The following is an 11,230-nucleotide window of genomic DNA, read 5'->3' as shown; positions in this document are numbered from 1 at the left end:
TTTCTTAGGGGTCTGCTTGCACTGGTTCCCAAGATTAACTCCCATCTTCTTGACAGAAGCAGGGCTGCTAGATGCCCTGCATGGTCTCTAATAAAGAACCTACTTCTTTCCCTTCTGGCCTTTTAACTATAAAATTTTGCGATCTGAATTACAGAAACATTACCAACTCCAGCATTACTATTATCTCAACATTGAGGATGATACTGTATTATTAAATGATACAGATATTATAGGCACTCTTAATGTAAAGGATAAGTAGCATTAATACAGCTGGAGAACTAAGTGGACCAGGTTATCACTTTCCAAGAGCCAAAAAGTTGCTTCCGAGGCAAGAAGCACAGAAGAGATTGCAGCCTGTAGAGACAGCAGGTCACAATATGCAGAACTCGCTCCAAGATGGAGCAGTGTGGGTTGGGATTTGTCTTCTCTGAGCCTTTATTAAAAATAGAGGCAGCAGTGAGATTAGTATACTAATACTAATTAGTACTACTATACTAAGTCTGCATTCATGTTCTAGGAGAATAAAACAATGGCAACAGCAAAGTCTCTGGAGAATTAAATATTTTTACCTATGATTAATTTTAGTAATTGTGGAATTTTTACCTCCTTTCAGCTTATTCTGTTTCAGAAAGCTCATGTTCCGATACAAACGCCTGCACGTCCCACCTAATGTTGTCACTAGCTATGGAAAAGGAGAGGGAAATAAAACTCAGAGAACTGTTTTTTGAAGACAGGTAACTACCCGACCTGATACATTTATACATATATGAGTATGTATACGTGTAATACATGATAAAAAAAAGAATCAGAACGTATATCTGAAATAGTTGCTGTACCTTATACTTATGGCAAGATAAATGTATATCTGTGTCTCATTTCCATTGAAAAATGCTTCTTATTTCTGTTTCATAACTACAGAGAGTTGATAGTCCAGGGAGGTGAGTCCACGTGATAGTGACCGGCTTCTGGAGAAACAAGGGAACCAGAACAGAACACTTCCAAACCACACTAAAGCAAAGGCAGCATGGAGGTGGAAAATGGAGGCAACGTGCCTGAGAAACTCCTACTAAAAACCTAAACTTAAGTAATTCTCCTTCACAGGCATCAGAGTAACATAGTATAGACCCAGCTGAAATGTAGGTCAGCTGGATTTGTGTTCAGATATTTATGGGTAAACAAGGTAAATTAATAATATGGTTGTTTGCTTATCGTTTGCCTCAGGATGTAAAATAGAATATTTGTTTATGTAACACCAGAAACATTTTGGGAAAGAAAAGCTCCCCTAACAAACATCCTATGTATAGGATTACATAGTTGTGTGGGAAAAAATATTGTTTTGTAGTAATGTTTTCTTAACAATGTAGTTCCTGCCAGAAACTGAATGCCCTATTTGATACAGCAAGCAGAGATTAAAGCCATCAGAAGTAGTGTACATTTTTTTTTTTTAAAGAAAGAATTCAAGCTCTGTTGCTGCTTAATAGATTATCATCCAAGCACAGTGCAGATGACAGACCCACACCGAAGCTCCCAGGAAGTGACCAGTGGTCCAGCGCCTCACCTGTGCTATGATTTCACCTGCTGCGAGGGAGTCTCCTCGACAGGCTGGCAGACGTGCACAGACTCTACCTGGAACTTCTGTCAAATGTATAGAGAAGAAATACAGTGACAAAACCCAACCAACAATGCCAAACAGGCTGCTGTAAACCCCATCAACCTATAGTCACACATAGTTTATTCTGCTAGTACCTAGACATCTAATATGTAATTACTGGAATGAAACTTGAAGTTGTTTACGGGGTTCTTATGTTTCAATTTTTTTTTTTTTCCTCCTAATTGTCATCTTTGTTTTTTTCCTGTATAGCAGTGGTAGGATTCCAGAGGAGCATTAATCCATATGTTTATGCACATCTTTTACCCAAGGGAAATTCCAGAGGAAACCACTAAATCTTGTGGAGGTCTCATTCATGCGTGTATACAAAGAGTACTGTGTCTACAACTGCAGAGCAGAACAGTTGTTCCTGCACAGCAAATGGGTGCAACGAGCAGTTTGCTCTCACGGAGCACAAGGTCTCACAGATTGCCGAGCTGTTCCCTCTTTAGTAGGCAGATTGAATCAGTCACAAAAACATGGCGTTATTGCCTGTGAAGCGTCAGGAAAGGCTACTGAGTTACGTGGTGTGCTCTTCCTTCACATCCCGCTCTGTGCCGCATGGCAACTTGTCACCGGTGGATCCTGGGCCAAAGGCAGTACCAAAAACCGTGGGCTGAAATTCCATAATGATCTCATTAGCAGGATGCTGCCCTTTGTGCTTTTGAAAATAAATTCTGCTGATTTTTCAAACATTTTCTACAAAAACAGCGTAACAGTTAAAATACAGGACTTCACTGGGATGGCTAGAAACTGTGATATATCAGTGATATATCTATACAGGTTATCTATTCAGTTTGATAAAATGGTAAAAGATAAGGGGAGCTGGTTAAAAAAAAATTCTCAGGTGCCTACAGAACTCATAGCATTTACTGTGATTTTACTGCAAAATAACACAATTACCGTGTGTGTTATGTCTAAAAACCTGAAAATACGGATTTTGTATCTGTTGTCAAGTTCCCAGTTTACTTACCCGACTGTAACATAGTTGCAAGTTATTAAGGCTGGAATCTGTGCATTAATTTGGTGCAATACCATTCTCGCTCAGGTTAGAGCAAAAAAATGATAATTGGTACGTGGATTCAAATTAGAGTTTAATATCCCATGCAGCTGTTTACATCTGCTTAATTAAGCAGCAGTGACTTTACATTAGCATTGCTACGATACCATAAATACACACTATAGAAAAAGGTACAATCATGTTAGCCACCCTCTTAATGTCAAATCAATGCAAGTTAGGTACTTTCTATTTCAGTGTTGCTTTTTAATGGTAAAAAAAGAAGTCTTCACGTTTAAGGAGGATCTTCAAGTCTGATACATTTGGTTTTGGTACAAGTGCCAGGATTTTACAAAAAGACTATGCTCCTGTAGGCAGACAGTTTAAGCAATAAATGAGGAGCTTTAATGGAAACCACTAACTTAAATTAGTTGGAAGTCAGTGGGTAATTTTGCTTTTGGAGCCTTTACAAGAGCATCACAGTCATTTTGTACAGTAATAGGAGGCAAGTAAATACCCATCCAGAAAAACGCGGTGCTGGTTTAACACTGAGGGAGTTCTAACACTTCGACTATGTAGCATAAACACTTTGTTTCATGTATTTACCAGCAGCTCTGGCACAGAGCTGCTTGTTTTGCTTTTTGATTAAGGATCCCCTGAAGTAACGCACACGTGCCTAAGTTGGTATTTTGAGAGGTGCGTACAATCAGGACATGCCTTGGATTAACACAACATATCAATATAACAAAAATCGTACTTTGGTCAGAACCATCAAAGTCTGTTTACCATCAGCATAAGAACACAACCTCAGTTGGTGCCGTTTTTAATGATTAGAAGTAATACATCGTAAAACAAAAAGTGAAAAAATTCCAGCGTGATACTTATAAACAAAGAACAAATATGAAACGAAAAATCTTCGTTTTGCCTGATTTATAGTATTTATAATACAACAGATCATTAGTCTGAGGTAATACCAGTAATAACTTTTTAGTCCTTCAAGGACTGCTCAAAAATTAAGAACAGTGACAGTAACGCATGTGATGTCAAAAGCGAGCCTTGATTCTTAAATCAAGCAAATCCTTTACCCTTTTTAGGCAGGGATCTGTGGTTGCAAGTATAAAATTAGAAATAAAGTCTGTACAGTAGGAACTACAGAACGTTGGAGTCCTGCATGGCACGTCATGAGCCCCGGTCAGTACTTCGAGTACGGCTCATTGTGTAAAAATCGGACATTTCAACAGAGAAAAGACCATGTTCCAGAATAGCCCTTCAGAAATTTAGAATACTGTTAGTTTGCATAAAATAGCCAAACAAAAGATGAATTCGGAAGTCCAAATTTTGGCATGAGGTAAAATCATGTGCATTTATTTCATCTGCATTTTAGAATTAGTAAGCATAAAATTAAATATGTTGACTGGGATGAATTCAGTCATACAAGTGCAAGTCTTCAGCTAGAATGTATTTTATGGCAGTTTATTTAAAAAATGTACCAGTAAATCATAAAAGAGGGATCATGTCCATTTAACGTTTATTGAAGTATACAGGAGGTTTTCTTTAGAATCAAATATGAGCATGAATATATGGCCAAACTTAAAATCTATCAAATTCAGTGAAAATTTTCTGACTTTAAATAGTAGCTGTAAGAATGACCAATATATATTCTTTGTTACAACCGCCCTCACTCTACAAGTAAAAAAAAATAATAAACATTCAGTAAACATTCTTTCCTAAGGTAGTTTCCCTTATATATCAGTGATTTCTCCATTTCTTGTATACATAACTTTTTAAACATACCAATCAGTGGTTCTCACAATTGAAAAATAAAAGCACAAAAAAGTTTACACTCTTGTACAGGTAAATAAAAGATCATCTTGAATTAAACTGTATATCTTAAGGGCATAGTATAGTTTCAATTTCATTACCTATTACATAATTAGTTTCTTACATACAAATATTGACATATTTGGCTTGTGCTTCAAAGCCTTTGTGTCTAGAAAGTCCATGTCAATGCAACTCATAACTTGAAATCAGTGGGGATGTCTTTACTGCTGCTGGGTTTGACCTGTTCGTGCAGCAGAGTCTCTTCTGAGCTGCTTGTGGCACTGCACTTCTCCGGGGAGTCCTCGCTGTCCGGATCCAGCCCCTCTGGACACGGAAGCTTCAGAAGTTCTTCCCGCAGCTGCGCTGTATGACGCTGAATATACACAAAGATGTCAGCATGGAAGACCATAGTTAAAACGATACTTTTCACAATGTTGGACAATATCAGGCGGAAAAAGAAGTAAGTAGAAAAAGTGTAAATGTACCGTTTCAGTGACTGTATTTAAGGACTGGGGCTTCCCTTGTAGTGACAGAACAAGTAGCAAGGGCCGCTAGGGACAAATTCAAGGCAGCAACCAGAACTGCAGCAAACCACTGCATCAACAGAAACACTCTCAGTCTCACAACTGAGTCATATCTGCGTTCTGCGCTCACAGCAGAAACTGGCCTAGACGAGGCGGGTCATACAGTCAAAGCTGAGATTTATAAAGAGTTCACGGTCTTGATGAGATCGGATATATAGAGATTTGTGTACTCATCATAGTAACTACCTGTAACTTCCATTTTGAAGACAAGTCACACTGAAAGAATGCCAAGTCTAGCAATAGAAAAAAGAAGTCTTTAAATTTTTTTTTTTTGCTTCTCAGGGGAAATAATAAATATAAAAATAATATAGGTCTGTTGTCTGTGTGGACACAAAATACACAACTGATAGTACTTGGCTAGAAGGGAAGAAAACACTATAATGGTTAAAACTGTTGATAAAAGTTGAACACAGTAAAACTAATTGTAATGGGCCACAGTTTAATAATTGTGCTTACCTATTCAAAAAGCTTGTTTCCTGCCAAGGAACTGGTTACAGTACAACTTTATCCTAAACAACAATAAACTTTCTATATCTTGCACATTTATAGAAAAATAGGCAGGACAGGTGCTAAAGGAAAAACCTAACTTGTAGAAAAAAGTACTGAGAAAGTGGAGTGCATATACACTTTATATCTTGACAGTCGGGAAACCGAGGTTTGTTTACATGTTTTACAGTTGCTGGAGTTTTCTATTACTGTTATCATAAAACTCAGCTGCTCAGCAATCTTATTGCCATTTGTCATCTTTGGATTAAAGAACGTAAAACTATAAAAAGCAAGTCTTACCTTGAGAGCTGCTGCATGATGGGACATGGTCCTGCCTACCCGTTTGTCACTGCTGTACTGCTGGATGTCTGCTATCCACTCCTCACACTGAGCCATGATCTCCACTCTCTTCAAGTAAAAATGTTTGTGGATGACCTGCAAGAAAATATTCCGAATGAAGGAACAGAGCAATCATGCTTTTCTAAGAACCATATACTTTAACGATATAAAATTTGCAAGACTCATTTGAGTCTAAGTGGATATAAGGAAAAATAATCAGTATAATTCAGCATTGAACCGGGATGCAGACAAATTGTGGAACTTCTGTCCTTGGAGGTCTCCAAGACCCAAGCGAAAAAAGCTGTGAGAAACTTGGTCTGAGTTCAGCTGATCCTGTTTTCAGGAGGAGGTTGGCCCGGACGTCCCTTCCAGTCTGTACAAATCTATGATTTATGTGCAGTTTGCCAGTTCAGCGTTCACTTGTGGTGGCTGGGTGAAGGGTAAATGAGTGCCAGAAATACAGTATCACACCAGGGAAAAGAAAAAGTGATAGCAGAATGTTAGACCATCTTTGAACTGGAGAACGTGTCTAACTGTACAGGAACTATGTATGGACACCCATGTTTGCACAGGTGCGGGGTTACCCAGGTGGAATATTAAGGCTTCTATTGTTGCTTTCACAGTCTGTGTGACTAAAGAAGCACAGGTGGGAAGTACTAATACATGCACCACATCTTTCCCTGTCACTAACCACTTGCTGCCTGCACAGCAAACAGAAAAGCACAAACACTGTCAACAGCGCGAGCGCAGGAGCAGAACGTGTCTGCACAGAGCGGCAGGATCACACCGCTGGGGTGCGAGAGCTGCAGCCACAGCCACGTTCCCGAGGCAGAGGCAGCACCTCTGGGGACACGGGAACTCCCAGGCAATAGCAGTTGATCTGCCCACGGTTTGGGTGGGAACCAGTATTTGATCGCATAGTAACTGTGGTATTTCTGTACCGATTTTTGTTTTACAAAAACCCTTTGGACAAAGTTGTGAAACTCTGGTTAGCGTTGGCTTTGTCTTGAACAGTTTGCTAAAACTCTGCCTGCTGAAATAAACAATAAAATCAAAGAAATTTTATTGAGCACAGAGTGTTCTTGGCAATATTGCTACATAATTGACAAAATCATCTTTCCCTCTAGAGGTTAGAGTATATAGCTATCTGTCCAAAGAAAAACTGCCTATTGAAAGCATAACTGACTTTAATTCTGGATGTGTTCCTTATATCCATAATGGAGCTTGGAAGAACTCCCAAAGACTGGAGTTTAGATCTCCTGAGCCTACCTGTCATTTAAGACACTGAAGGGAAGGCAGCTCAGATTTGTGAAGACAAAACATTTATAAGTTGAAGGATGTACATTCTTTCTCAGAGCTCAGTTTTCAGGATGCCTTTACATTTATGTTACGGAATGATTATTATTGTTCAGGTTCCTATAAAATGCCTAGAGAGTCTTAACAAGCACCTTCTCTCTCAGAGGAGTGCTGATAATCTGTACCAGAGATGTATTTACATTTGCATGGGGCTGCAGACAGAATCTAGTGTTCTTCCAAAATTTGGCTCCTGCATCAGAGAAGAATGTAATGCTTTCCAGTGCCAAATTTCCATTTTTTGATATGTGAAGAAAGCTACAAGTGCCTTTACATAATGATAGGGAATATGTATTCGGAGAAGCAGAAAGGGAGCTCTTGTTGCACAATGGATAAGGCACTGGGTAGGAACCCAAGTGTAAGGCAGAGTGACTGTGTGTTTAACACAAAAGCTATCTTGGCTTCAAAGGTCTCCTTACTGAAACAGGCTATTGTAGCTTCAGGCTTCTCAGAGTCTGGAGGGTATCATCATACTGTCCTAAAGACCTCAACACATGGAAAAATAGAGAATTGTATCTTGGGAAATAAGGAAAATTGCAGTTACCTAAACCAGAACAAAACAATTGGGATGCAAAGCTCTGAAGCGTTGGCCAGTTATTTTCTGCACAGCAAAACTCCTCTGTTTGCAGGTAACAGAAGGGAGTTCTGAATGTTCAAGATACCTCTGCAACTGCTACCTACCTCTTAATGCTACTTTTCACTTATGTGTATGTGGGGGGGTTTAGCTTAACTCAGCCCTAGGTATATACATCATTTATAAGGCCAGAAGTCGTATTGTTTTCAGCATCTGCCTTCTGGTAGCAATGTGCTGTGCACACGTCATCTGTTCTCAGGGCAGGGCTGCAGTGTACAAGCTCCCTTTTCATACGAGTCGTAGACAAGCTATGCTGCAGAGTCAGCACAACAAGGCTGAGATTCTTTTGAAGAAAAGCGCAATAACGGCAAACTGGGATTCATTTACCAACTACTATAATATTGCATCACCTTCATTTCTGTATATGTGAAAAGAAAGATGGACCGTTACTGTCAGGGAGCTCACTGCCTTCTAATATCTTCAATTAATTTAAACTTAATGTAATTTGAGAACTTTTTTCCAAAACCAAAACTCTTACATTTAGCTAGAAAAAAATGACCTATTAGCAAAGGTTATTCGATTATGTGTCATGATATTATCTTTATCATGGTCTTCAACTTCTTGAGTAAAACATTTAAGAGGTAATTTAGAACAATCACCATGTTTTTCTTCATTAATTCAAGACACTAGAGTACACAGCACATGACCTTCCGCCTGCATGTGGATAAAATATTTACCTCCTGTCATGCAGGTGAAGTGTCCATGGTTTCTTATTCCACAAGACACAGCAATTTCAATTGAAAAAGGTTTCTGCATTCCAAAGGATGTTTTTTCAGGAAGGGATGGGAAACTACCCTCTCACTCAGATGCCATACTTAGCCATGTGTACAATCCTAAAATAATTATCCTTTCTCAGCATTTTAGTATGCAGACAATCAAAAGCACAGGTGATACTACAAGACAGTTCCACATCTCAATTTAGAAGTGGCCACAGTTTTAGTGCTCAGAGTTAAATATGTTTTTCTCTAAGTATTTGCTGGCAGTACCATGAGATGACTCATGTCTAACCAACCATTTTGCATTAATATTCATACAGATTCTCTTACTGATATATTTTCAGCTCTTTTTTCCTTGAATCCTTTGCCATATATGTTTAAGTCCCTGACATCTAATGGACCTGCTCTGGGAATGGAGTTGGACTAGAGACATTGAGAGAAGTCCCTAACAACTAAAGTAGTCTATGATGCTATGGGTGAGTTAGTCTGTTTTCAGGAATACAAACAAATTAAGCAACTGGATCTCTTTCAATATTTTTTTAAGACAGTGGGGATGCATTACAGCTAGTATTGCTGTATCAGCATCAAGACAGTTGTTTTCAAAAGGCACAGATTTCTACTTTAGCACAGATGCTTTGTGGATCCTTCCATAAATAACATGCAGGCTGGAATTTTTTTGAAGGTATTTGTCCAGTTTGCATTGTTTTGGTGTATCTGAAGTGTGTCCTAATACTTGCTTCGAATTCATGTTTCTTGGAAAAATACTTGCTGTCAGCCATGCTGATAACAAACACCCAGTGCCCACTTGTAGGGCTGACCAGCAGTTGTCACAGGGAATGTAAAAGGCACCACCTGGCACTAAGAATGAGCCAAGCTGTATGAACCATTTTTTAAATCAAACTGTGCTCCAAGCCTCCTTACAGGTCAGTCCCAATTTGTGTGCGTTCCCCTTTCCTAGAAAAGAATCTGGGAAGTCAGGTGCCCCCTTATTCACTTCACTCTCTAGGCAGTTGTCCCAGGAAATAAAGAGGAGCCTGAGAGGGATCTCTCATGCATGCTTCCAAATACCTGCATTATTCTTAGTGCTCAAACAAGATAAATAAATATTTTTAGCATGTCACAAAACCTACCTCCTTAAAACATGGCGATGGATTTCTGATTTGTTCGAGCATTGCCCACTTGACTGTTGCCTGTCGGATGTTTCCATCATATTCTCTGGAGCTCTGGGTACCACTGGGAGTACCTCTTGATCGTTCATAACCTGGTTCATTAAAATATGGTTCTGCTACCAGTATTAGGGATTGGACAGACACTAACACCTGTTAAGAGAAGAAACTAAATATTAGAATTGTGCTACCCACTTGTTTTTACAAATATACATACTTCTGCCCACCTTATTTGCAAAACCACTTCTATGGCAAAATACTTTTTACTACATTTGTAATACAGGCTACGTCCTTGCTTTCAAACCAAAACCATTATTACACAAACATAAGTAAATGTTTAAAGGAAGAGATATCTGATTGCACCCTTTTGTGAAAGAAAGTGTATTCGTCAAGTTCTCAGTCAACAATTCTTTAACTTTTTCTGTGGCTGAGCTTACTAATTCTAATTCTGAACCAGATGGAAAAGGAACAAGGGAGTCAAAATCCGAACCACTGAAATTAATCTTAGTATAGACACTCTCCCATTTTTTCTTTCAAACACATTCAGTTGGTTTACATATATTTTTAGCCCTTTAGTTTCAGCTTTTACATACTACACTGTGTCATATGCCATTAAAACAAAACCTCAGTATTTTTCCTAGATAGGGGAAAAAAGCGTTTTCAGTGCTATATCAACAAAGCACCAACTACTCTGTGATAAGGAAATGACAATTTTCTCCCTTTCAATTTTACTACTGAGTACATGTGGGAACAGATGCTTACATATATACAAGGCATTTAACTATACACCCAAATATACCTAATATAAACCAAAAGAATTAAGGAGATACATAGGGCACTTAGGAATCCAAATGTGTATACATTGCATATTCACGATTTGATGGTTGGCTATTTTTCCATTTTCAGAATGTTTGTCCCTGTCAACTTGTTGTATTTAATAAAAATTATGTTACTGCAAAAATGTTGTTATGTAGGTAGAAAGACATAACTGACTTTTTTTTTAATGAAGGATAGGTTATTCTTATGTACTCAGGACAAAGTCCAGCAAGAATTTTAGGGATTACAATTCTGTGACAGAAACCTAGTTCCAGAATTGTAAAGAATTCAAAAAAGGTGATTTGAACACTTACATTTCCTCAAATAGTGAAAAAGTGATAAGTTAAATGCCTAAGAATGGCATTTCCAGCCTACTTTTCTAGCATTTTCCTGGCATACTTAGGTGCGAGCCACCCACTGCAGTACATCAAATATGTCAGGGCAGCTGTTTCTGGAACTGACTCTTCTCCCAACCTAGGTACAATTTAAAACTTGAAGCTGCTCCCTCATTAAGCATCCCAGTTTGAAGATTTGGGTATGGATGACAACAGCCCTTCTTTTCCTTGGAACATGCGGAACACAGAGCTGCCATCAGACAGGGGCCGTGTCACTGACAATTAAAGACGTTGGTTCTTTCACAAGGCAGCACCCCAACAAGGAGGAGCTGTGC

At 38.7% G+C, this 11,230-nt stretch overlaps 1 protein-coding gene across 6 annotated transcripts in view; it reads right to left on the bottom strand.

Annotated features, from left to right (window-relative positions):
• Positions 1-2,779: 2,779 nt before the first annotated feature.
• BIRC6 (baculoviral IAP repeat containing 6) overlaps positions 2,780-11,230 on the bottom strand; it is a 186,880-nt gene continuing 178,429 nt past the window's right edge. For all 6 annotated transcript variants that reach the window (XM_065632740.1, XM_065632741.1, XM_065632738.1 and 3 more), the window contains 3 exons: positions 9,709-9,897; positions 5,837-5,971; positions 2,780-4,839 (listed from right to left, as the gene is read on the bottom strand). In XM_065632740.1, the coding sequence (XP_065488812.1) occupies positions 4,660-4,839; positions 5,837-5,971; positions 9,709-9,897 (504 nt within the window). In that variant the 3' untranslated portion in view covers positions 2,780-4,659. The remainder of the gene's footprint in view (positions 4,840-5,836; positions 5,972-9,708; positions 9,898-11,230) is intronic.

The sequence above is a fragment of the Caloenas nicobarica genome, chromosome 3 (assembly GCF_036013445.1).
Source record: "Caloenas nicobarica isolate bCalNic1 chromosome 3, bCalNic1.hap1, whole genome shotgun sequence".
Lineage (NCBI taxonomy): Eukaryota > Metazoa > Chordata > Aves > Columbiformes > Columbidae > Caloenas > Caloenas nicobarica.
The sequence above is the reverse complement of the archived record's forward strand: the minus strand, read 5'-3'. Positions and strand labels throughout refer to the sequence as shown.